Source organism: Clinocottus analis, unplaced genomic scaffold, assembly GCF_023055335.1.
Source record: "Clinocottus analis isolate CAN_PGR_092001 unplaced genomic scaffold, fCliAna1.0.p SCAF_1, whole genome shotgun sequence".
In the NCBI taxonomy this organism is placed as follows: Eukaryota; Metazoa; Chordata; class Actinopteri; order Perciformes; family Cottidae; genus Clinocottus; species Clinocottus analis.
The window spans coordinates 19,199,117-19,227,075 of NW_027175820.1; the positions used below are offsets into that span (position 1 = coordinate 19,199,117).

Consider the following 27,959-nt stretch of genomic DNA (forward strand, 5'->3'; position numbering starts at 1 on the left):
CGATTCTGGTGAAGGCAGAAAAAAGTAATCTAACCAGGTACATGCATTGCTCCAGTGGAGTGGTACCTGGATGTATTTACTCTTACTTAGGGCTTCTGGCAGCACAAAGTGAAAACCTAACACGTCTCAAAAATCCATATCAGATCATCTAATGCATTTCGACTGGTGGTTCTGAATTAGACAACAGATAGTAATTAAAATCAGTCCAAATACAATTCAAACAAAGTGCTCCCTATCTTAGTAAATTTACACCAGCAAGGCTGTGGCCACTGTAATTATACTCCCCCACAGACCAGGAAGGATAACTATGGAAGGAGTTAATGTCTAAAGATGGTTCATTTTACGAGCAATTCTTTATTATACATGAGAAAATAAAATACCACATGGCAAACTGCTGCCATCCTTGTTTTACACCACATGTGGTCCAAACACTGTGTTGTTATGCACTCACAGAGCACGCACTATTTACACAGGAGTGGCTTTCCTCTCTCCAAAGAAAACCAAAGTACCACTCAAGCAAAAAAAACAATTATCACAAACCCATTAACAGCTAATTTACCATTGCCATTACTACTCGATAAACTATTAAGACCTCCTCTACCAATGAATGCTAAAGGACCAAACTTATGCAAATACAGTGCCACCGTGATCATACACATCTTAGTTGGTAGATGTTTATCACATTCTGATTGGGTGATGCATAAAACACACCTAATAGCATTCCAGGGAAGTGCAAACCAATCAATATTTAACAACCTCTAAAGATAAATGCACGCTTACCTCGGGATGTTGTTCTCATCCGGTTTTGTTGTGTGCCCCAAATGCCAAACTCTGACTTGTGTCTGCTCTGGAATCCTTTCTTTAGGATTCTGGAATCCTTTCTTGAGGACTCTGGAATCCACCATGGACTGTCAGAAAGGAGGTCCAGCAAAATATGCACAACCTGCCTCTGGATCTGCTCGTTCAACCTTTTAACCAAAACATTTATGGGTATTCTTGATATTAAAGTATTGGACTTTATGTTGTCAACCTTTGCTAATCATTGTATTGTTTTGTACATTTAAGATTTGACTACAGGTATTTTCACATTGTTTGACATGTCACACAGTATGAAAAGCACAAATATTAAATTAAGCTGCAACACAAATACTGTGACAAAACAAAAGGCATCTGATGTTCCTCAACTCATTCATGCACATTACTGTGTAAATCCTCCATATCCTGCCCCAGGCAGATATTCTGTGGGACCACCTGAGCCCTCCCAAACAAAGTAGTCAGGGGAATAGCCAGCCACCTTAAAAGTGACCCAAAGGCCAACAAACTCCCTCATGCTTAGAGGCAACGTTCACAAGACTAAAAAATCTAAAGTAATTTATAACCAAATACTTTAGAGTGGGGCAATTTTGTATTTAAAATACTTCAAATACTTTATCGACGAATCAAAAAACAGTTCACTTATCAAGCTCCTTTTTGTTTGCTTTTACACAACCCTACCCTCTTCAGCTCCCATTGAGGGACTGTTCTCGTTTGCAGGAATAATATTCCATCCGCCCCAAACCTCCAGGATGTATTTTCTGTTTTTAATGATGCATATAATTGCTTTATTTTTACTATAAAATAGCACTATGTGTTAACAGTGTATCTGCAAAATTTGGCTTTGATTAAGTGAAGTTAAATATTTTTAGTAATCAATGTAGTGCACATTTCGTGTACCGTAGGTTCAGGTCCCTCATGGCAAAAATGCCCTAACTTTCTTCCTGGACCTTGGGCGCCTCTGGTTCCACAACAGATGCACCAATGCACAGCATGCACGTGTCGTTTAATCCATAGGTAAGTCATATTTCAGTTTTTTGACTGGAATGTGGTTAATATTTTGCTAAGGCATGTCTGGCAGGTTTTTTTGGCGCAATATGCGGATTCCGTGGATCATAAGCCTTCCAGAAAGGTGCACCAATCATGTGTGGCATCAAGCCAGGGATATAAAAACAGATATTTTTTTAACTTGGGAAGTTCTCTTGAGTCACCGTCGAGTCCTATTGAGTCATATTAATGGTTTACGTTCTTATTTATGGCTGAATTGTGTTACAAACATGTAAAATTGACTTATATGCTCTTTTTTTTTTTGCGATGTCACATCAGTGGTTCTGGTATCCATTCATGGGAGTACGAGGACTTGGGGAGTGAGAAACAGCTCCTGATGAATAATTCTGCCCCCAACTTTTAGGTCCTATCAATAAAAAAATATACATAATCAATCAAGTCATTGTATTATAATAGCTTAGTTAAACTGAGATTATATGACTGTTCTTTCTTTTTGTGGGGTTCACAAGAGCTTTGTGTATATTATATGGCCCAAACCTGAATCTTTGCTATAACAACGGAAAATCAAGAAAAACCCTATTTCCTATATTTTAAATCCAAAAATATATGTATTGTATTTTGTTAAATTGTATGGCACCACTATTTTATATTTTATTTTAATACATGTATCTGAGGGGTATTTTGTATCAAAATACATTTCAATGTATTTTTGCCCTTCTCTGCGAGTTTGTCCCTTTCTGAGGCCATGCTTCCAAATTATGGTGTCGCGTCCGAGTGGCATGTGTTTGTGCATTTTAAACCATTATTTCTGTTACGACACATGAGGTCTGGACATAATTATATTTTAGCACGTGGGTTTTGTTTTAACGAATGAATAATTTTACAAAACATAAACATAGGAGCTCAGTGGCTCGGAAGTAATTACCATTACACCCTTGAAACATGTAAAAAAAAAAAAAAAAAAAAAAAATACCTTGTGCGCGAGGGAGGTGAGCAGGCCACTCGACCTGGAGCTTGCTGGGAGTATTTTAAGGTAGCGATTACATTAATTGGCCAACAGATGGCAACAACAAATCCACACGGCTCTGCGGTGCTTTTAGGTACTCCTCGTAAATTCCTCCTCTTGCTCATCTGATATGTAACCACCGTTAACTGCATTCACTGCAATATTTATAAAGCGTACAGGCTTTAGAAGTAAATAATGTCCAAGGAGAAAGAGTAGAAGTCAAAGTCCATTATAATTACAGCATTTTTTTCTGTTGGCTTAACGCGTAAAAAAATCGGAAACTGTAGTAATTGGGGTTTTTCCCCGCCATGACATGAAGGCATCACTCAGCACAACTACCAGTTGTTGTACAGGTTTGCTCTACATTTTACTGAGGCGAAGAGCTGGAAAGTTCGTAGGCTACTGTTTATGCAGTTGTTGAACTACGTGGTTAACTAATTTTTTTCTCGACCTAGCAGGTACGTACATCGTAGTTTAAACTGAATTGTGTCATATAGACATCTTATTGGAAGATGAGGATGCATTGGGCATTTTCATAAACTATCAAATGAGCTGATACTTGAGCCTGGGTTTGATTACTTTGTTTTATGTTCTAATAAGTAGTGATAAAACCCGATCTCATCATACCATGGGGGATTCGAACCTCACTAGCAATGTTTTCTAAGTACTTAACACATCCATGATATACAAAGCAGCAAGTTTACCATGTGCCATCATGTTTTGTTTCTAACTTTCACTGCAATACTTCTGTAACATTCCAAAAAGGACTTATCTGTGCAGTGAGTTTAATTCCTACATGAATTATAAATCCAAAATAGGCAACGTTATGCAGGCCTTTCGTACAATAATCATGACAGGACATGCACTGAAGTGTTTTCTCTCCACAGAAGATGCTTTCCAGGGAAAGTGTAAACAGTGCATCAAGCGGATTCTGGATGAAATCCATTGGACATCTTGTGGTTCTCTCCTCTCTGTTTTGTTTGATATCTGGATACTCTGAGAGAGATAGAGTGAATGACTTGATGTCTAGATATCCCCTTATTGATGGGTAAATGATGTGTATTGTCTCTCCTACACTGAATTTTTAATCGTGGAAATTAATTAAGGAACGGATTTAAAATCAAAATGCCTCTTAATGACTTCCATTTTGCTTACGCCCTCTCTCTCCATTGCTCAGTCATAATGACCTAGCTCTCCAGCTGAGGATACTGCACAACAATCGGCTGAGTCAAGTTGACCTGTACAACATTAGCAAAGTGTCCACCGACATCACCCGACTCCAAGCAGGCCATGTACAGGCACAGGTATGGCAATTTAATGAATCAGTCTTTCACCCCAGACTCTAAATCGGTTCTTTAGTATAGGTTGTCTCAGAGAGTAGTCTTTGAATTAAAGCATCTGCTAAGTTTAGTTTTGCTTAACAATTTTAGAAAGATCAAACTTAGAATGACAGGCACTTCAGTAACTTCAATATGCTCTCCTGTGTCGTGTACCCGTCCCTTTGTCAGATGTTCGCAGTCTATGTGTTGTGTAGGGCCCAGGACAAGGATGCTGTGAGGCTGACTCTGGAACAAATAGATGTGATCAGGCGCATGTGCACTGAGTACCAGGACTTTGAATTGGTCACATCTGCCGAGGGTAGAGTACACCTCAACATGGCATCCAAGCAATTTACCTACAAAACCACTATGGCGATGAAAGAGGGATTGATTCTAGTTGATTATCTGCCATTATAAATGAGTGGGGTATTTTTGTTTCAAGTGTGATTGCACATAAAAACATCCATAATCATGTCATTTGGAAGAGCCATACTTCTGCATATGTCTTATTAACATTCCATATTTGCAAAGGGAGACATAAAAGTAATGATCATCTTTGCGTCATTACTTTGAGTGAAGAATGGAATCTTACACAAAATAAATAATTGTGCTTCGCTTTGTTCCCCTGAGCCGTTCATTTTAGATAATGTGCATATACACAGTGTGTGAAATGAAGGTACGTCTGTCATTGCAGAGCTGAGGAATTCTGAGATGAGGCATAAGATTGCCTGTCTCATAAGTATTGAGGGAGGCCACTCCATTGACAGCAGCCTGCCAGCGCTGCGGATGTTCTACCAGCTCGGGGTGCGCTCCATGACACTCACACATTCCTGCAACACACCCTGGTAAGTAAGAGATCTCTTCTGAATACATTATTATATTTAGAATGTCGCACTTTACATAATGTATATCATGCAAAAAGTCAATAACGGATACATGACTCAACAGATAAGTAATTCACTTGTTCATCAGCTCAGAACCACAAGTACGCCTTTAGCCATTAGCCATTAGCCTTCGTTTGTCTGTAAGGGGTTTGTTTACAGAGTGGACTGAAAGGTTGAATGTGTTTGCCTTTTATTCATTTCCCTTTATACAAATTAACCTATATTTGGACTCTCTTTGTAACTTTACAGGCCATGTAGCTTCGGTCAGATTCCATAGATGAAGTAGTATTTGTATATATTTTATGGTAGTGGGAGATTCACAAGACAACACAGTCATCATTTGTGGTTTTTATAATATTATTTTTTTCAATGCAGGGCTGAATCCTCCTCAAAACTTTATAATGTCTTTCAAAGACAGAATAACAGCCTGACACACTTTGGGAAGGTAAGCTTAATGTTTCAGTAATATCAATGACTTTACAGAGTTGTTTCTTTTATAGTGAGAAACCTGACATTTAAAAGCTATTACAGTTAATTATGATAAATGTTTATCATAATAATTTAAATTTTGTGACTAAAAAAAATTGTAAACACTGACCAGTGCCTTTTTAAATAACATGTCAGAGTTGTACTTTGGAATATGAAGAAAAGACTCATCTGTGTATTATATATTAAAGAAAAGTAGTAGTAGTCGTATTTCTGTTACTTCAATTATTTTGTGTTAGTAGCAGTAGTACAGTAGAAATAGTTGTTTCCATTATTATGAAAAATATAAGTCCAAAAAGAGAGAATATGATATTCATGTTATCCTTGATACATTACAGTGATAGATTTTTTTTTTAAAGGTGTGCTTTTTGTTAAAATTGGTTAATGCTCTTCATCCTAAAAGTCTTTGTCGATTGCTCTCTTGATGAGTGTGTTCAAATGTTTGTGACCATATCCTGTTGTGGGCTGATTGGACTTCGTTTCCATGAATAAATGGCTTTTGAATGTGTTTTCCGGAGGCTGTGGTCGAGGAGATGAACAGACTGGGAATGATCGTGGACCTTTCCCACACTGCTTGGGACACTGCCAGTGCCGCGCTGAAGCATTCCAAGGCGCCGGTTATTTTTAGCCATTCATCGTCCTTCTCCGTGTGCAGCCATGGACGCAACGTACCCGATTGGCTGCTGCTTGATCTGGTGAGAAAAGTAACTCACTGCATGATTAATGATTGTTCAAATCAATCGAGTCACTGATTCATTTATATTAATAATGATTCTCATTTATACCTGCGACAAAGAACATGCAATTTGTTTCCATTGTTAGATTTTCTTTGTGTATAAACAGAGTAAATAAATTCTGTACGGGTGTCCACAATTCAACAATGATTCAATTTCAGCCCGCTAACAGGCATTATAATTGATATGGGTAGATTTCTACTATCAATAAATCAAGTTCACATCTCATTGCGAGAGTGTTGTTTAAGCAAGTCAGCTGACTATGAACAGTTTCGAACATAAAGCAATGAGTCACAGTAAGTGATTTCCTCCAGCTAATTGTAAACGGTCACAATAAGACACTACACGAATGTTACGAGTCTTAGCTCCACAGTGTTCATCCAACTGCTCTTTAGTCCATTCTTACAATACCTTTATCAGAGTGCTATACGCCAGACTCAAATTATCTTAATTGTTGTGAGGTTGATGATCAAAGAATCAAACCTGAACGTACTGTTTGACTATTTAAGGATCTGAACTCACACTAATAGTTAGATGTTACTGTACTTGTGTCTCTTTCCCCCTTCTCTGAATTTCTCTCTCAGCCGCCATTAGTCCATGTCCTCATTCAGCTTCAGTTTAACCAACTCATTACCTTCTTCACTCCTCCCGTTAGCTCCAGAGCGTTTGTTTATCATACACAGCAGGCTGTGCTTTGCTTGAAATAGAAGCTCAAATTCCTTCACCACAAGCATGTTTTCTCATTTATCCAACATTATGAGAAGTGTAGTCCTATGCCATGATGAGTTGAATTAATCAATTTCTACTATATACATGTTATATATTTAAATATGCATTGTCTTACTTTCTAAATATGTATATTGTATGTTGTTATGTGTTGTATATTACCTTCAGTGTTTTCTATACCATGGAAACAGTAAAAAAAAACAAAAAAACATCCATTGGGTGTTTTTGAAACACTACCAAGAAAAACATCAAAAAATCCAACGAGTTTTCTAATATACTCCTAATACATGAACCTGTAGTCGCACTAGATGAAGACCAAATATCAATAAAATGCAGTGACATGAATTTATTTCTCTTACTTTATGTCAACCCAACTCTGGGCCCCTCAGATCCCTCTTGAGGGCGTGTTTCTTATTTTGCAACACATTTCTGTGTTACTTCCTGCTGCACAGGGTTACAGGCTGTTTGAGATAAGACGAGCATAAACCTGATGTTTACCACACCGCCCACTACAACTAGTGAATGTCAATGAGACAAATGTATTCATACCTACTTATTTCAGTAAATGCTTCTCTATGTATTTCTTCTCATTCTGTAGACGTGGCAGTGACACTTGTGTGTTGTGTTTCAGAAAAAGAATCGTGGGTTGATCATGGTGAATATCCACAATAACTTTGTGTCCTGCAGCAACAAAGCAAACATCTCTCATGTGGCTGGTGAGGCATCCATGTTTTATTTGTTTTGCCGTGAGGGGAATCTGCAGTTTGTATTTATTACACCTCAGCTGATTCACTGTTCCACCTGGGTTTTGCAGACCATTTTGATCACATTAAGAAGGTGATTGGCGCTGAGTCGATAGGAATTGGAGGGGACTTTGAAGGTGCTGTGGGGTAAGAAATATTCATTTGCTATCACAACATACAAATAGCTGGAAGCACTACGTTGAGGGACAGTACATCTACATATATCCGATCCCATGACGAGGATGAGTGGGCATGTTCAGATATACAACTTGCTCAGAAAACAAAATAAAACAAAGCTCATACCAGTTGGGTACACGCTTGTCTCTGGCACACTCCAGATCAACGCTTTGCTTTTGTTAGCCTTTCATGATCCGCAAATTGGCACTCAGCTGTCAACAGGCTGAAAAACTGTAAAAATCAATAACGTTTTACTTCTAACAAGCAGAAAGAGAGAGCTGGTGCGGTAGATTTGCTCCATAGTGGTGGGCATTGAACGAGTCACCACCTCCCCCGCTTACAGACATAATCTAGCCTTAACAGGATTGTTACAAACAAAAGGGTTGATTATTATTATTCAATATTCATAATTTATAAATTATGTGATACAACAAAACTCTCAGATTGAGTGCTTTCTTTTGCAAAACAAAAATAAGTGACTTTTCGTGAACAGCTTTCCTCAGGGGCTCGAGGATGTGTCCAAGTATCCCGCCCTGATCCAGGAACTCCTGCTAAGGAACTGGACTGAGAATGAGTTGGCTGATGTCCTTCGAAAGAACTTCCTGCGAGTGTTTGAGGAGGTGGAGAGGGTAAGCTGTAAGATTACTATAATTTGTGTCAAAGAACAGCCTTCCCCGGTAAATTAAAGGGTCGGTAATAAATTGAAAGGAACACTTTTACTCTGTTTCTTGGCCACAGGAGGGTTTTGGCTATAATAAAGGATAAAAGTGTTATAGTCTGCATCACCTCCCTCTCTTGTCTTTCTCTTAGGTCCGTGATCAGTTGACTATGAACCGGCCCAGTGAGTTCCAGATCGCCTTAGAAGAGGTGCAGAACCCTTGCAGGCTGGTCCTGAGACCTCCGAGCCCAAGAGGGTCCTCTCACCAGAGTCCCTCATCCGGAGCCCAGCATGAACCAAAAGTTATGCTAATCCTGGCCATAGTTCTGCTGCTTTCCAGCCTACTTATGTTTGAATGAATGTTTAGAAACTCCGTTCAGCTCCACCTGCATCATTTCTGCTATAAATAGGGCTTATTGAGATTGCTGTATTAATTTGCACTTAGGATAAGGAGAGAATCACTTTCTTTCCATCAATACAAAATAAGCATTTAATGTGTAGCCTCATTTGTTGGGTAATGTAAACGCTGCCTCTGTATCTACAGTACATCTACATCTAAATTGACAGAACATCAATCCTAGGGCACTTTGCTATTCATTTTGAAATATATTTATTATACATTGAATGTGTTATACCTCTGCTGACATCTCGACGGAAACTAAATGAGACTGATGAAGGAAACTGTTGAGATAGCATATTTAAGTTGTTATTTTATTTTTTGTTTGTGAAGGTTTCTTTATGTATTGCGGACCAGTGAGCATGAAATAGGACAGAGGCAGCAGTTTACAAACAGATGTTCTTTTTATTTGATTTTGCAGAATAATAAAATACCATGGAGGTTTAAAAAACAGAGAGTGTATTTTAATGTGAATTATTCTGCCCTTTGCCAAATAGATCGTAGAACAGTTGGTCTCTACACAATATAATATCCTAAAATACTCAACTTCTGAGAAAAATACTTGAAAAGAAACAAAACAGTGTCTGGAAGTCTCAAGTAGCTGAGGTCAGAATTGCTTAAGATTTCAGCCAAGGTTGATTTGGCTGCAACGCTGGTTACTTTGGAAATAGCAAGCACAGTTTGATGTTGCAGCAATCACTGCTTGAGCACCTACTTTGTCAGAATTACGACGTAATACCAACGAATGTATTCGTTTACGGAACCATCTGCCATTCCATGTACGGGATTCAGATATCAAGTGGCTATTGCAGAAGAAATGCAGACCAAGAGAAGTATCCAAAGTGGTTACATTGAAATCTTAAGCACTATAACTTTAAATTAAGCCATCTTTTTTGTGTACTGATGAGCAGTTTGGGTCTGTAGAAAAAGTACAAATGTTACGGTTCAAAAGTCATTCGTATACATTTTTCGCTCATGTCAACGGAACAAATATCTGTAAAAAAAAAATAATCATAAATTATAACTCTTTAAAATCTTTCTTCATGATCTCTGGCATGCCAGCTTTACAGCACAACCAACGTCAAGCAACAACACAACCAACGTCAAGCACTGTGTTCATTTCTTTACCTCAGTGGGGAAGGGTTGGAAAAAAATAAATAAATAAATAGAGATGTGCTTCTAGAATAATCAAAGAGTTGTTTCAAAATATAAATCTCACATATCATCAAAAATGTACCAACGTATGTATTAGCCCGCCATAGTCTCTTAAATAAATGTGTATTATCACATGGGGAGATATTTATGACCTATAAATATATATAAAGGTTGTGTTCGACACACAAGTATTGATTTCTGAGGAAGAAAAATGATTGACTTTGTGAAGAAGGCAGAGTTGCCAACTTATAGGTGGATATGTACACTAGTGTGTGCCAATATTGTGCACTGAAAAATACATCCTTCACAATTAAAGTGACAAATCCATGCGTCTAACCAGCAGGTGTTGCCTCCTTTCTAGAGGTGGAATGTATTCTGATGAGGCAGATGCTCCTGTGTAGCAGCTAATCATTGATCACGAGTAGATGGTGATAACCTCCCGACCTCCGCCTCGAACCAGCAGCACTCTTTCCAAACCTTCAGTCAACACCTCCAGAAACTCCATATCTGGAATACACGTTAAGTAAAATCAGCCAAACGACCTGCTACGCACTTGGTGTGTGTATCGCAGCCCAAAACCGTCAACACAATTATAAAAGATCCCTCTTGTTCGATCAAATTGGTAAAGGATACAGTTTTCATCCCCGTCCGTGTTTCGAGGGGGCCCCGGCATGTTGAGCAGCACTAATCGAGCATCGTGGGACCTGTTGACTATCACCTCGTTCAGCTTCACGGCCGTGTGCATTCGCCGCACATTGGACTGATCCCTAGAATACGGCGAGGAGAGACGGAGAAAACATTTCTTTTTTTTTAAATAACATGCTCCAGGTTTAATTGATTCAATTGGTAAAGAAGGTTAACTGAATGCAACTCACGGTTTGAGGCTCATGAGTTCTCTGAAGTTCTCGGGTGCGTTGTTTTTGTTCCTCCTTTCAGCCTCACACTTCTCTCTTGTCCACGTCATCTGAACCGTCTCTTGAGGAGGCTCCACCACTTCCTCCTCCTCGTCTGAGTATAGACTCCCCATACGCACCAAAGAGTGTCTGTCTTTAACCAACTGGGCCTGCAAGTGCCATCGGGAATACAATGGAGGCTTGGACGTCAATATACTGTAAGTAACTAAAACGTTTACTCGTGGCAATAAACAGAGTTAAGTTAGAGCAGGTTTAATTACCAAATTGTACCAAATCACCAGGAGTGAAGATCCCAAAACAGCAAAACATGAAAATACAGCAGTCTCTCAATGACTCATTGTGCATTTTGTAAAAAAAAATTTCAAGAATAAATATTACACACAGAGAAAACATACCTCTCTTTCTCGTTCTGCACTGGACAGCCTCATTTGCCTCAACATCTGGGACCTCTGCTCCATCATTAACGTTCTCTCATAGGTGTAAGCTGAGATGTCACTGTCATGCTAGTAGTAATTTGAAGAAGAAAAAAAACATTTTAGGAGTTAATCCAGTTCAATACACATGTCTCTGTTGAACATTGACAGAGTAACTATTAAATTAAAGTAAATTAGCCTTGCAATTTTGTGTGAATCAGTCCTGTCTGCAGCATCTTGTAATAATGGGCATCCGGTTTTATTACTCTATCTCTATAAATATATATATATATATATATATATATATATATATATATATATATATATATATATATCTTCACTTTTGCTCTGATAAGTGATCGCATGTGAGGGCTCCTTACCATCTCCACCACCTCCACCTCAGCCTCTATTCTCAGCTGGTACAGGAACATAGCCAGATCTTTCTTCATTTGGATGCTGTTGTCATCCATCTGGGCTACAGTGAAGATACGCATCTGGCATTTCCTCCAAACCTATGCAAATAAGCAAATATCATCATCGTGTAATATCATGTGCTATACCCATGAGACTATAGTTGCTTCCAGAAACATTTAAAATGTTTTTTTTTAATTTGCAAATTGTAAAGTAAAGTATTGGAATATGACTCAAAGACTTCTGCCTTCTCACTTTATGAAGTTTGAGCAGGAAAGGCAGCAGCATTAGCATCCCCCCATCATGGACGATCCACCAAACGTCAATGTTGCCATCTGTGAAGCGTTCATGGTTGCTCGGGTAGAAGGACACATTTTTGGGCACCATCAGGGCCAGGTGGGCAGCTGTGGTGCAGCGAACTGTGGCTGAGTAGAGATGAAAACATGGAGGCATGAATATTAACTGTACTGTATGAATTTATTTTTGCAACAGCTTACATCCTGTACAAGCTAAACAGAAACTAGCACAAAAATGTATTCCCAATAATATGGTCAAATGAGCTTTTACAAGCCCACAATTTCTCTTTAAAGTTCATAATAGTCCGCTGATTGTTAAGTGTGACAACTAAATACTTATGCCTGTAAACAGTATGCAACAAACTGAAACTTACTGATAAAAGTCTTCCAGGCACGAGGGTCCTCACTCTGTCTCCAGCCATAGGGCCAGCCCATCATCACAGTGTTGTGCTTCATGCCTCCCAGACCACAGGACTGGATCAGGTGGACAATACCCTCCCGCACCTTAGATGACACCACGATCTGGCAGAAACCTTTGACTCGCTCAATCTCCATCATATTCTTAATGGCCTAGCGGAAAAAAAAAATTGGAAAAAATTAGCTGCAGTCTATGACCACAATGAGGAGTAATCAGAAACCATGTTTTAACAGGTATGAACCCTACTGTGTGCTTTAAAATAAAAGACGTATATCACAAAACCGCTAAGTAAGGTTTTACCTTCACTACCTCCCTGTATAGCTCCAATAATAATTCTTACATGTTGCGCAAGTATTGTCCCAGCACTGAGGGAATCTCGGATGAGCGATTCATTTTTCTGGGTGTTGTCACATAAAAAATGTTTCTGCAACAGTCCCTTATTTTATCCGAAATGGCTCATTGGGCCCATATTGTGGTGACAACAACAAGCTGTTTTCAGCCATGCCCATTGATTAAAGTGACAAATGCTTCAAAAACAGTTGCTGTGGAAGAAACGTCACAAAAATTGAAAATTCACAATGAAGCATGTTTTTGCTTCATTGTGCTTTTTTTCACATCACAAAGGGTGGCCATTTGTAACAATTCGTTGCAACGCAGTCAGCAACAGAGTACAATAGAGAATTGTATAGAGCATGTTCAGCACACCCCTTTCTAGTATGTACCTGCTCAGCTGCCTGCATTTCCCCATAGCTGTCCAGGAAGTTGCCCTGGACGACAGAGCCCACAATGGTCAGACCCTTTCCTGCCTTCAGCTGCGAGGCAAAGGTGAGCAGACGAGGATATTTCACGTGGAGGTCCTCATCAAGCTTCAACAGCACAAGCAGCTGAGGTCTGCGGTGCACAGAGTCAAAGATAGTCAATAGGAGCCAGCCAAAGGTCAAAAGATCAAAAGGTGTGTCTTTGCACCCCCTGTTGAAAGACTGTGACCAAAGTATTAATTAAAAAATGCATATTATTTAGCTGTATAGCACAAACATAAGATCTCGCAAGTTTTCATCTCTCAAAACAAGGTTTACTGAATGATCATTGAGGGTAGGTTGATACACTTTGACTTTACAACTGTCAGTGTCAAGCAGCTAGTCTGTGATTTGCATGTCCAAACACATGTACACGTACAGCTTAAACACGGCTGTTAAGTCATCTAGGGCCCACATAACTGTTAAATGATAGTATTTTACTGTGAATAGGGTAAATACTGTAGAGACAACATTTCTATATGAGACCCAAATATATAGAAAATAACTCTTGACTCTTCTCTTCTTCTTTCTGCCAAATGTATCCACGTTTTAACCTCGACATCTGGACATTGTTTGACCTCTGAATCCCTTGTCAGTGCTACTGGACTGCCTTGGCATACTGCCTCCATTACAACTTTCAAGACTAGCCGTGTGTATTTACTGTTTTGTCAAAAGAGGAAGTGTAGCAACATGAAGGTTAAACATTGCGTCAAAAGATGTCACGCTAACTTTGTGGAAACGCCGAGCAAGCATGAGAGACATATCACAAATGAAACTCTTCCTAATGCCACAAGTTCACAAAATACATGGCACTTATTCATTGTGTGTCAGTATGGATTACAGCTGGTTGGTAAATCAATCATATGTTGATTAATTTGTTTGTCATTATCATCATTCTCCTGGGCCATTTCTTTTATAGAAGGGTAGATAACCGATTATTTATTACATTTGTCCATGTGGGTGCCACACATTTCGTAACTCTTTGGGGGTCTAAAGTCATTTTCTCAATTTTGCCACTGAGAGGATTTAGATCAAACTTGAAGCTTCTCCGATCCAACATGTTTTTAAATAAATTGACTGCATAACAGTGTGAAATATATGTTGGTCTTCAGAGGGTGACACTGTTGGATGTTTGATGCTGCGAAAACAACTTTCATCTTCCACTATGGATCGTGGCTCCCGTGAGATGCTGGTGTCTCTTGCAGGTGTAGCTGTACCTCCAGTTCTTGGTGTGCGGGGGTCCAACCTCTAGTCTTAACAGGGCGTAACGTGCAGCGCTAAGGGACAGTCCTCTTATTCCATCTCCCCACTCCTTCTCTGCTCTGTGTTTGTTTGTGAGTGGGAGAGACCAAACACAAGCATAAGGAATGACAAACAACCAGCATCCATTACAGATATGACAGAAACACAGAGGCACAACTAAAAACAAATGCTAATTCGACTCAAGACATACCCTTGGTACTCTATGTATTTGTAGATCATCCCAGCAATGACCATGGCCACAATAGCGTAGTACCAGGAGGAAATGAACATCAGAGCCAGACACATACTCATGCCAAGGAAGGACAGAGCCCTGTTGGTGGGACGCATAAAGCCAGCAAGACATGTTTTGGCATAACGAGAACAGCGTTATTATTTGTAAGTATGACAGCCAGGACAACCTGACTGGTAAAAAGGAAGTGTGTCCCCACCCCTCGTAAAGAAATATACTAACCAATGGTAAAATTTAAACCTTGGCCTCCAGTTGGGTGTGCGTAAAAGAGTCTGAACTGCACAGGCGAGGTTCACAAAGAGATAGCACATCAAGAAGAACCTGTTGATTAAACACAAGGAGAACGTCCGACACATTTCAACTCGACAATGCATTGTCAGTGGTACGAATAAATGCATGTTCACAGTGTTTGAGTGAAATAAATGTGTTGGGCGAGTGTATTTTATAGTTGGCTGATGTTATATTTTTGGCATATTTATGTATGTATGCTTACATGGAAAGGATGGGAGCCACCATATCCAGTGAGGCAATAAGGATGCCCAGCTCGGCTATGAGACCAGTCAGTAGTAGGGCCCATGTGGGCTCTCCATTGGTCTTTCCGTGACCAAACACCTGAAACCAAAAATGAAAAACCCTTCATAACAAAAAATGCAAATCACTTTATGTTTGGTACTGAATCATATTCAAATAAGCCTGTTAGTAAATTATATGCAAACATTTCCAACTCAACATTGAATGTGATTCAGAGGTCATCCTGAATATTCAACTTATCGTATGTTTTGTAAGTAATAAGAAGCAGATGAGTAGCTGTTGTCTCTGACTGTATGTCATTCACGTCTGTGGGAGCCATTTCTGTTGCAGCGACAATGAAAGGTCTGTCATCAACAGTGTGTACTGCCTCACCCGGAGGAAAGGAATAATGTTGTCCTTGGCAATGGCCTGAAGAAGTCGGGGAGCTCCAGTGAGGGACTGAAGCCCCGCCCCAACAGTAGAGAAGAAGGAGCCAATCACAATAACCCACGGAGACGGCCAGGAGAGCGTCCCTACCACCAGGTTTTTTTGAACACCGTCTCCAAACCTACGAGCACATGGATACCGAATATGACCAAAAATTTGACTTGACCTCTACGGTGACGGTATCTTCTTTTGTTTAGTTTGACATGAACATGCAGTAGAAGACAGATGAACGTACTTGTCTCGAAGGACTACTCCTTCAATACAAGACCCAAACAGGACCACAGAACTGAAATCTGAATACAAGAGGTTAAGGAGCACACGGTGACACAACAATATGTATGACATCTGCAAAGATCAGCCGTCTTATTGTGGGTAGTCACCAAAATAAGGATACAAACAAGTGAAGTAGTCGTAATGGCTAAGATAGTTCCCACGGGAATGGACTTTTGAGCATCACGCAGATCACCAGATCTGTTGGAGCCTGCCATGATACCTTCAACGTAAAATACAAGACATGTAAAAGTTGTGTATCGATGCCCCCTACTGGCTGGATCAGAGGAAGGTTTAAAGCGTTACTTTTTCACTGTGTGCATGTTACTTTTGTAAAGAATGTATATAACATAACATAACAGGTGGCTTGAATTCCAAATTGCAATTGCTTGCTTGATATTGCATTCAAAAACATGTCTCCATTATATATTTTCGTTTTTTGTAAAGGATTTAATGTTTACGGTAAACAAGTTTGGAAATCATTATGATGCACTTTCATGCAGGCAGTAGACGTATTGTTTACCTGTTGCAGATGGGAAGAAGATACCCACGAGAAGTGTGAATGATGTGGCGATGTCGGCTGACACATACATCCCAAAGTTCTCCATGGCACCGTGGGCGTCCACCGACTGGAGCCCCGCTTTCTCCAAGATCTCCCCTTTTCGTTGGTAGTCGCCCCACATGTTCTCTACCGACAGAGAACTGACATTAAAAACATTGGCAACGAAGTCATGAGAAGAAATTATAATAGGCCTGTGTGTTATTCGCTGGTACAATGTACATTTAGGGATACCATTTTGAAAGAAACATCACACATTTTTCCAAATAATGATTGTTAATTCCTAAAAAAAGTACAGCGTATCCATATTGTTCTTGCTGGGTTTACTTACACTGTTTTCTCCCCCCTCTATGGCTATCTATATATTTATATATAATCTTGAACCATCAAGTGCCCTAAACTTCATTATATAATCTCATACTGTATATTTGAATCCCTCTGTAATGTATGATCAACGTACCTCTAATAATCCCACTGGCCAGTCCTGGGATTCCCTGTATCTCTGTTACGTTGTTCTCATTGAAGTAGTCGTCACACTGAGCGCTGCTCATGTTCCCCGGCAGACAGAAGCTTTCCGACAGCTGACTGGGTACTGTGATGTTGCCCTTCATCACAGTCTTAGCACAAACATCGAAGCGGTCTCTCACCAACGTCCTATTTCCCAGCATGCAGATCCTACAGCAATAACATGGAGACAATTCAAATCAGGACTATGCTAGCCATCATTACTTCCACCTCCAACCGTCGGCCAGAATCATAAGAACTCAGAAAAAAACTATGATAAAAAAAAATACTCATACTAATAGAGAAATCTGCAATATTTCTCTATTTGGATTTAACAGAATTAGCGCTCTCTCCCACTTAAGAACTAAATCAGTTGCATCGTCCCCATAATTCACACCACTTCCTGGTAAGGCACATGTTTATTCTTCTGACTTACCGGAATTCTGGGGGGTGAGTCATGGATTTGAATGCCCCAGCATAGATGGAGACAATTGAGATGATGACGCAGGCCAGGAAAAGAGAGGCCAGCTTGTTGACATATTTGACTCCTACAAAAACCACCACGGCCATCAAGCTGAGGCAGATAGAGCCGTAGACTCGCATGTTGTTCAGCATGGCACTGTCACTCCCAAGGGAGTCTGTAGCGTGAAATATGGCCGCCTGGGGGACCAGATATTTCTGTAGAGAGAATCATTTTACAACAGACCTTTATTGCAATAAACAGTGCATTTAAACACATGTAATAGCTGACATATGAATGAATGAAAAGTACTTTATTAATCTCCAAGGAGAAATTTTTTTTGTCATACTAGCAGCATCCCACACTTACAGACAACCAATGAAATAAGCTAAGCTAAACACACAGATACAATAAAATTAAATAAATAATAACAGGGAAAAGAAAGAGACAGGAAAGTGGAAAAAAGACAATACAAAATAAAACATGTGGGGAGCTACTGCGACAGGCAGCCGTTGGCACGGCGCCATCTTGTTTGCGTTAATGAAGAACAGTCATAGGCAGACAAATGTGGGCTGGAATGAAACCACAGAATAATATTTTAGCAAACTGACCAAGAAGATTTCGATGGCCCCCAGTATGTACATGGCAGAAGCAAAGGTGGTGCCCAAGTAGAAGCACAGTCCCACAGCTCCTCCAAACTCAGGGCCGAGGGAGCGGGAGATCATGAAGTATGCTCCTCCAGCTACAACAGTAAAACAAAAGTGTTACACACACAGAAAGCCACTAAAAGCGCAATGTCTGACCACCATTTCTGCTGCCCTCAGGTGGAAGAAAATGTAATGGAAAATGTAACTTCTGCATCTATTCAGAGAGATTCAGACCAGTCTGGATATATCAAGGCCAAGCAAGTAAGTATTTTTACTTTTTTAAATCTTGTAAAAAAGGGAAAAAAAGATTGGTAACAGAATAATATATAATTATTATTGAGAATGTGTGCTTAATGAATGAATAGTATATGGAGGGACTTATTAAGTGACTATAATAGAGTGTGTGGGTTTAAAGTATTACCTGGAACAACACCGTTCGTAGCAATGGCACTCATTGATATGGCTGTGAGCATTGTCTGTAAATGAAAGGATAGCATATGATTAAGATGGAAAAGGATACACCTGTGTAGGTGTTACGTTACTTAATTATCTTGAGTCACATGATTTCTGGAAAGAGACATTCAAATATATTGTTTTGGTGCTTCGAACACCAAAATCCAAGATGCACATCTCCAAAACAATCTAGATTGATAATTAATGCTACACAGGTAAGAGGAAACATGTATTTTAGATTTTCTGATGACTGGTTCCCTTAAATAATTACTCCTAATGCAACCATGTGAATTATATTGATTTGGTTTAGCAATAAAAGCTGGCTCAAATTGTTGGCAGAATCAACACAGCGAAGTAGCATGTGTCTGTGTGCAGTACCGTGCGTGTGTGTGTGTGTGTGTGTGTGTTTACAGCAGAACAGTACGTGTGTGCTCATACTAACACATGAGCAGCACATGAGGACAATCAGGAGGGACTGCATGATGCCAGCCATCCCAACAATCCACGTCAGTCTGAGGAAAAGAATGACACCGAAGATGTTCTGGAGACACGGCAAGTAGACTCCCATCAGAGTGCCCATGTTGGGAGACTGAGAGAGAGAGAGAGAGAGAGAGAGAGAGAGAGAGAGAGAGAGAGAGAGAGAGAGAGAGAGAGAGAGAGAGAATATTGACCATGACATTGGAGGAAACACATGTATTGACCATTTGTATTGATTTGTTCTTTTTTTAAAGGTCATTTAATCATGTTATCAGCTCTTTGCATGTATCCAGGTCTTAAACAGCCACGGTCGCGCTACAGAGCTCACAAAGGCATGAGCAATCAATCAACAACTCCTAATACAGAACTAGAACTTGGATAGCGAGGCAAGGAGAGAGTCAGAGACGGAGGATAATGTTTCTAAACCTCCAAAGAGTGTGCAAGGGATTAGAAAAACACAACAGCGAGGCATATTGTTCCTCTGTTGTGACCCGAGTCCTGACCTTGGGGGTCTTCCTACGTGAGGCGCTCTCCTCCTCCTCATGCTCTTTGGCTCCTTGGGTGATGTTGGTGTAGCTGACCAAGCGGCTGAGCAGAGAAGAAACCTTCGGTCGGATGTCCAACTCTTCCTGGAGGAGGAAAGAGAGGAAGTTAAATGAATGAGTTTGGGACGAGTCTATCCTCTGACAAAAACATCGGGAAATCAAAATCACAGACCTCAAACAACGCCAGGTTCCTGTCGTAGAAGTCATTCTTCTTCGAGGCAGCATCGCCACTGTTGAGAAATGGGCTGTCTTCTTTATGATTCCCGTGTCCTATTAGAGAGAGGATAAATGACTTAAGGTTAACAATAAAGACAAGGTTGCTTTTTGGCCAAGCAACAATTTGAGCTAGAGGGCCAATCAAATATATATTCTCCTGCTAATAAATCAGGCAAAAATTGTTCTTAAAGATAAATTTGAGGCACCCTGGTGAAATAAACTGCAACATCAAGTCAATGTGCTTCATTAACAGATTCCTATGAAAGTTTGTAAAACAATTAGGTGAAATCAATGCTTACTTACATTTCTTCAATATCAGAAATAAGTGTCACGTTATTGTATAATTGTATGCTTTTCAGCTGAATGCTGTGTACATTTTAGACGAAGTAATTAATTAAATGTGAATAATCCCCCTGAAGGAATAAACTTCAGGAAAACAAATCATGCTGTGAAGCTGCTGTGAAGGGCCAAAAACAGCACAGGCCGACAAGGCAAAGTCCAGGTGATAAACAGACATGTAAATAGATTTCTCTCTCATTAACTTTTGAAGAAAAGAATCAAACAGAGATGAGCACAGTTCCTGTGGCAATTATTGCACGCAAAGCAGCACGCACGCACCCACACACACACCCACACACACATATTCATACACCTCATTACCTAGAAATTACCTAACCTTGGGTTATTAGAGCATGTACATTTTAACAACGGCATCTCAACGCAAAAATTCATCCTGCAACAAAAGGTCTGCCAATTTACCGAGTGGGCAAGAACGATATTCTTAAGAGCGTTGAAAATATAGCAGCTTCGTTGTGAGTGAGTTGGTTGAGCTTCAGCGCTCGCCTTCACTCACCTGTGTTCTGTGTCCCACTGCCTTCACTCTGGGTAAGCATAGTTATGAGCTGTGTCCAGACTGCAACAGAGTACTCGGCGCTCTGGCTTGGGGAATTGTCGATTACTATCCGGGACACTCGGTTGCCCTGGGTGAATACTCAGCAGGGGCCTGATTTAACACATGGTGCTCATTGAGAGGGGGTTGTGAGGGTGTGTGTGTGTGTGTGTGTGTGTGTGTGTGTGTGTGTGTGTGGTGGGGGGGGGGGGGGATACGGTGATAACTCTCTGACTAATAACCTAATAAAACACATGCATGGCACAAGACGAGATGTACATTTTCTCAATGAAAGCAAGGTTGATTTTTAAACAAAATGTAAACGGGGTGTACAAATCTGGACAAAAATGAGATCATTTGAGGCATGAAAGCCATATTCCCATTGGTATGTCTTTACAGATCCCGAACAACACAGCTGGATGGGAGTCATGCCTGGGAGGAGATAAGAGAAAAAAACAATGCCAACACTGTCCTCTAGTGTTGTGTTGCTGTCAGTAGCATGGTATAAAGACAACTTCAGGTGTTAGAAGCAGCCATGAAGGGAGTCTACTGGAGATGAGATAGAGGCACTGAGTAACTTAAAGAGACATCTGGCATTTTTGGGGCAATGCTTCTCCAAACAATTGCATCTGTTCAAACGTTTAGTGTCAGGAGGTGTACTCCATCGGTGTTGCTCCAAAGACTATCCCTAATGTCAAAACCCCAAAATAGTTCAGCTTCCGGCTCATTCCATTTATTGGAGCAGAAAAATAAAAGACACCTTAACAATGAGGAGACAGTGGGGGTCTTTTGTTCATAACTTGACATTACAAATCTAATTAAAAAGATTAAAGATGAACTAACTTGTTATGAAGGCACATGAGAGTCGTGCTGCGCGCCCGGAACAGCACAGAGGCTTTACAGCAACATGTACCGACATGTCACCTGTGACCCCACCAAAACGGCTCACCACCACCGTCTGAAGATCAAAGACTGGCACATTCACAGAAGGCTTTGCCGAGGTAGAGAAGTTTAGCAAGGGCGTACATGACTTTTACTTTCCACTGACTAACTAGACACGCTACTGTATCATTACAGTACATTACAGTAGGTTTCTTATCAAAGAAGTACAACGTCTTGATGTTGGGGTGAATATGTATTTCTAATGTTGTCATGAATAAGACAAATTTAAAAAAAATATGCACTATCGAGAGCCATGATTAGATTGTAAGTAATAATAATAATAATTTCAAAGCAAATGTTTATCCTTTTGGATTTTTTGCTGTGTGTTTACAACTAGATCAATTCTGAGAAGATGCTACGTGGTGCAAAGTACATGACATGAACAGAAAAACAATGCCTCAGACATATTACAGACAACATCAATATAATTTGTTAGTGATCCAAAAAGAAGCTTCCAGAAACTTCTTCAAGACTTTTCAGCAAGCAGGGCCTTCAGTTCACTTTGCCAAGAGTGCACAGTGAACTTAGGTGGGATATTTTAAATATTCAAGAGGTTTCACTTTTATATTTCAATGTTACAGGTAGAAAGGAACTTCACAGTAATGTCGCTGCCCTTTTTTTTTTTTTTTTAAAGCTGATTAGTCATGGAAAACAATATCCGTGTCCATTAGCTTCTTATGGTTTGAAAAAGCTTCTTTGCTAAACCTCACATTTAATAAACACTTAAGACTTAACATAACCATAGTTAGATGTGACCCCATAGCCCCTGGGTTTAAAACACAATACAACTGTTGTGAGGCAGCAGGCCAAAGGATTAAACTTATCATTTTAAAACTTATTTCCTATTGCCCGTCCGGCTCATTGTTTCTGTTTCCGTGCATGTACAATTATCTGTGGCGTTCCTAAAATCATGCCAGTGCACTGATTAACAGCTCCCTTACCTTCCCACAATACATTGTACAATCCAATCCAAATCCAATAAACTACAGTAGGTCACTCATACATGTAGTTATTTACATGTTTTAATATGTGTACCCCTTAAATTGTATAGGCCTACACAGTATATTTCAGCATATACTGCCATGTTGGTTATGCCAGGCAAAAAGTACAAAAATAGATCAAACCGAAAAATTGCTAAAGCTTATTATGATGTTTCTTTTTCATTGTACTGTTTCCTCCTCTAACCTGTAGCAATAGGCCAGTGTAACTGTAGTAGCTGTGCTCCATGCGGCGCAGCCTCTGAACGGAGCATTGGAATGCTCACCTGCTGAGCCATGCAGCAAAACATATCAGCCTTGATGTGTGCTAATGATGAGAAGAGGACGGCAGCTCAACCTGATTACCTCAAGGGGTGAGGGTGGGCGGGAAGAGGGGCGTCATACAGCAGACTTTCCAAAAGCCACAAGGTAACTAAATGGACGTTTGCTGCACACGCAATCAATACTCATAAATACATATATACATATATAATACGTAAATGTTTTCTTTGTGCGAATGTTACATGGGCAAAATGTAGTCTGTAGAGTCTATAGTACAGACGAACACTCACTGTCTTGTTCGTCTACACACGATCCCCCGTTAATATGATGGTAGGAAACACAATGCTAACTGTTGCACCCGGTCCACGGAGGAAGTTGGAAGTAGTCGTGAAAGTACTCCTCCTGTACGCCAATGCATTGCAGTCTGACTGACACCTCTTTTCTTGTAAAAAAAAAAAAAAGGGAAAGTGAACAAAAAGGTCCCCTTCAGCCTGATTAGGAAGTATATGCAGGTGTTATTATACATGTTCAAAAATCCCACTCCATCATCAAGTATGAGGTCCTTTTAGGAACTTTTGATTATCAGCTTTTGGGAGTCACTGGCTCCATTAGTGCCAATGAAAACATACTGCTACTGCATTACAATGTCCAAAAAAGACTATTGGAAATTGCATATCTCATTGCACACTCACATTCATGCCTAGACATAATTCCCATAACCGACAGCACATCATGCATTTAAGGGTCAGGCTCCTGTAAAGGCCATACAGTATCACACTGTTGCTGCTTTGCTGGAAGTTACTTCTCCTGTTTTTTCCCCTGATTCCCTAATGATCAGTGTAACAAACAAATGTGTTTCTGCCTGAGGAGTTTGTAAAAACACACAAGCCTGCTAAAGTTGAAGTCTGCGAGAATGTGTCCGCAATCACGAGGGCAATGTTTGCGTGCTTCATGCTCTTATCTAGTTCTGTCCAAACACTTCTGTTGTATAACAATCTGAGCACGCTACAGCTGTGATCATATCCCACAAGTTTCACATTCATCACACACCAGTGGAAATCATTTATGTACACACTAAACTGCTTATGTTTTCATGGGCAGTGCAGTGTGTATGTTTTCCCTGATTTCTGTTAAGTGTCTAAAGGGAGGCAGTGAAGGAGAGATTGTTAATCCCAGGATAAACTCAATGCATTTCAAGAAGAACGGGGAGGTACACATTGGAAAAACACAACCACAGCTGAGTCCGGTTGTCACTTTGATGTGAATGAGCAGATGGAACAGAGATGGCAGATATTGGCTGGCATCACAGTCACGTCATAGGAAATGATTTGTGACAAATAATGTAGCTAAAGCATGAGGGTATCACAGTTTCACAAAACTCACTGGAGAGTTGTTGAGTGTTTGTGTGTCTGTCTAAATGTGTTCTAACTGCGTCATCAGCTCCACATTTCTGCCCCACAACTGTGTGTTTATCTCTCAAGGGTTTTCTAAGCGGCACACCGGACAACATGACAGGAATGGTGTGAATGTCCATCCTGTTCTCCTGAGAGATGAACAGGAACAGACAGCAGCATTCTCCAAATAATCCACTCATGACACTTGTTCTCAGCACCTGTTTTATTGAGGCCAATACAAGCAAAAGGCATATTTGCACAACATGGTTATATTATTTACACAGAAATACCAGCATTTTTTAATAGATCAAATTACGTTTTTATATTTAAAGTGGAAAAATAATAGTTATAGTTATAGAAATGAATTATATTGATGGGTAATTTATTGGATGAACAGTAAGATTTCCTGTATCTTGGATTTATTTAGTTCATGGAATATTATTTATTGCCTTGCTTCACGTACTGATTCATGTGCGATCGCAGTTAAGAAGAGAAAGCATAGTGTCTGTTGCTCACTTTTCAATTGTTTTGAATTTAAACAAATCGTGCCTCAAAAATCTAATTTAAAAACAGAAATGCAGGCTCACAGATGGAAAATCAAAAAGAAAACATTCCTCGGGGCTTGCAACATATTTCCACAAATTCCCCTTTCTTTCAATTGTTGCAGTACGTTCTTAACCAAACATTTGAAGCTCTCATCACAACAGGAAGTGTATACAGACTTTAAAATATAAAATTGCTTGTTACCTCCTGACTTTTCCAAACTAGAAATTGAGCAAACAAGATCTTAATCAGATATTGGTCGCATAATAGGATGCCATCTTTCTTTGAAGACAAATTATGTTTCAAACATACAACAAGCAATCATGCAAACCAAGAAGAGTAAGTCTCAGCAACCAACTTTGCCACTTTCCTCCCTGAAATGTGAAGACTATTTCAGGGTAATTGCTCTTGCTCAGGAGTACGGCACACTTACAGTGACCACAATGTTGGTCTTGTCCTGCGCTGAACAGAGCACACAGGCTGAAACAGAGTGTGCACTGTATCACTTCCTCCATGCTTCAGACGTTACGCTGCATAGCTGAGACATCCAACATGGACACATACCCAAGCCCACCACTGCCATGATGAAATCATCCAGGACACACAACCACTTTTAGAATGTGGTTCTACCACCATACTGTCCCACCCAATAATGAATAATGTCATGATGTTGCATGTACAAGTCAAGTTGGAGACGTATTTAATATGTACTTTACACACAGTACATGTTCTAAACTTCTGTCTAAATGGCTCACTCACTAATAATTGTTACGGTACTTAAATAAATGTAAGTGTTAAAACACACAGTAAAGATCCTACAACAGTGCAGTCAACTATTGACTCGAGGAGCTGTGTACTGGAGAGTTCTCACGTGTTTGAATGTTAATGTTAACATACTGTGTGTCCTTTGCTCCGTCTCATCATTCATCAGTCACACTTCCTTCTTCTGCTCAACTTTTCCAGCATATAGTCATCCATGCAGCTGTTACTGGTGGTGTTTTTTCTGAGGCTTCAGAAGGCTCTCCTCGAATAGGGAATAGAGAGTTATGATGGCAGGAAGGCCACAGAGAGAGCGACAACTTGTGTGAAACTCACCCATAAAAAGGGTTACATCAGGACATCTGTGTTCCCTCTACCATCAAAACCGAGAATATAGTTCTACTTGGACAACGTTCAAGCCACTATGGTTTAACACTTAAATCTCTGTTTTGTACATTATCCTATAAGTGTATTAACTTGCATGTCTGGTGATTGATAATTTTCATTTGGTCCATGCATTCCAGAAGTATACAAGCAGAGAGCTGGGTCAACATGTGCTTTGATACTTCATTGTTATGCTTCAAATATCAAATAGTCTACTTGAACCTTGTGGCTTAGAGAAACATAGATCATCTCATTTGCATGGCCAGTTTGCCTGCAAATGTCTACATAGACATTCCCACGTTGCGGCACCAACACGCAGAAATACATCCCGTCTCTAAACACCCACTGGTTGTTCACTCACAGGAGGCTCATTGACACAGTAAAAACGAGCGAGAAGTGTCTTCGGCCTTGAACTCTGATCCTTTCAGATGTTTTTCAGTTTTCGGGAGCTCACAGTCAGTATGACGGGAAGGTACTAAAAGTGGGTGGCCAGTCAGTGTGACTGTTTGTGCCCAGCACAGACTGCCGGGCACATTTGTGAAGCGTGGGTGCTTCATTGCAAAGCCGCGCCCATGTGTGTCCTTTATTAAAAACTCGGTTCCCTGGGTCGGTTTACTCTGTCAGCCCACACAAACGAGCACATAATCCTACCCAGCGGCTACAAACTCCTCACTGCTCTCCTTGTCTTCCCTATGTCCTCCCTTTCTCTTCAGTATGGGATCCCCCCCCCTCCCTTTTATGCTGATAGAGTGTAGAAACAAGTGAGTGACAGTGGAAGAGACGCTGTGACAGACGTGAGGAGGGAAAAATCTGCTGTGTTGTTAAGCAGTGAAAGGAAATCCCCCCTTGGCACAAAGAGAGCTCCATCTTTTGTGCAAGGAGAAGCACTTGAGGTCTTTTCTTATTGCGGCGGTATCACCCCCACCGACACACACACACACACACACACACACACACACACACACACACACACACACACACACACACACACACATACAGTCCCACCCCACTTTGTGTTTTCCACCATAGTTTTCACCCCTTGCATTGTTTCCACTTTATTTCTCATTTGTCCTTGAATTTATTTTAAAAGGCTTCCACAGGCATAAAAAAATCATATACTCCAACATGATACAAGTATTGTTTTTTTTCATCGCCATAAAAAAACATCTGCAGACCTATGTAGGAAAACTGCGTTCTGGCCCTGGAGAATTGCCATGGTAACCATACAACCAGCTGTTCGTAGAGCTCTCAGGACAAAGCACGACTTCCTCTGCACACACACTCCACACTCATCCAGATGAACTTTTCGGACTCATTTTGTAAATTCAAAACTTTCTGTTGTGTCCCAGCTGAGAGATTAAGAGCAGAGCAAAAGTTAGTTAGGTGAGACCTACCATCAGAGCTGACAGTATCTTGATGACCAGGGCAGTCTTGTCCAGTGTCCCTGTAATCCACCCAGTTAATCCCCTCTAGACTGTCGTAGCTGGCCTGAGCTTGATCCTTCACCGGTACCACTGTAAAGTGAGGCATGTTTTCATCACTATCCTCTGCGTCTCCAGCTCAGCAACTCAACATAGCAGGCTAGCTGTTAGCCAGCCTCAATTCAACTCCCACTAATGGCAACTACATTCCACTACACTGCGCTCACTTCCTCTAGAGGCTATTATCATACTCCCCGCCCACAGGACAGCCCCTCCTGGGTTTTTTGTGTGTGTGTGTGTGTGTGTGAACAGAAGGGTATGGAGGTCTCACGGATGAGTTTGGAAAAACACACCCACCCCCTCAAGGAGGAATAACCCTTGTGGGACACAACTCTGGTTGAGGAGTTAGCATTTTCATCCCTGAGTCATGTAA

At 40.4% G+C, this 27,959-nt stretch overlaps 2 protein-coding genes across 3 annotated transcripts; one reads left to right on the forward strand and one right to left on the reverse strand.

Annotated features, from left to right (window-relative positions):
* The first annotated feature begins 3,180 nt into the window (after window positions 1–3,180).
* Window positions 3,181–9,387, forward strand: dpep2 (dipeptidase 2). 2 transcript variants are annotated; one of them, XM_068604723.1, is made up of 11 exons: window positions 3,181–3,285; window positions 3,715–3,875; window positions 4,005–4,131; window positions 4,336–4,465; window positions 4,841–4,991; window positions 5,406–5,475; window positions 6,035–6,211; window positions 7,608–7,692; window positions 7,791–7,866; window positions 8,390–8,525; window positions 8,707–9,387. In XM_068604723.1, exons 2-11 carry the CDS (start codon window positions 3,718–3,720, stop codon window positions 8,911–8,913), a joined length of 1,317 nt encoding a protein of 438 aa, XP_068460824.1. In that variant the 5' UTR covers window positions 3,181–3,285; window positions 3,715–3,717; the 3' UTR covers window positions 8,914–9,387. The 2 variants fall into 2 exon arrangements, with proteins under 2 accessions (XP_068460824.1, XP_068460912.1); XM_068604811.1 differs by having other exon boundaries at window positions 3,211–3,285; window positions 3,718–3,875.
* On the reverse strand, window positions 9,202–27,702 carry slc12a4 (solute carrier family 12 member 4). The gene is made up of 24 exons (XM_068604588.1): window positions 27,500–27,702; window positions 19,892–19,989; window positions 19,678–19,803; window positions 19,140–19,286; window positions 18,666–18,720; window positions 18,209–18,339; window positions 17,574–17,815; window positions 17,094–17,308; window positions 16,598–16,762; window positions 16,199–16,297; window positions 16,040–16,097; window positions 15,751–15,925; window positions 15,341–15,459; window positions 15,070–15,168; window positions 14,809–14,928; window positions 14,573–14,677; window positions 13,281–13,449; window positions 12,515–12,710; window positions 12,100–12,269; window positions 11,814–11,945; window positions 11,416–11,523; window positions 10,982–11,169; window positions 10,740–10,873; window positions 9,202–10,613 (listed from the first exon to the last, which is right to left on the reverse strand). The coding sequence occupies exons 1-24, from the start codon at window positions 27,633–27,635 to the stop codon at window positions 10,522–10,524; spliced, it is 3,279 nt and encodes a 1,092-aa protein (XP_068460689.1). The 5' UTR covers window positions 27,636–27,702; the 3' UTR covers window positions 9,202–10,521.
* Between the last annotated feature and the right edge of the window lie 257 nt (window positions 27,703–27,959).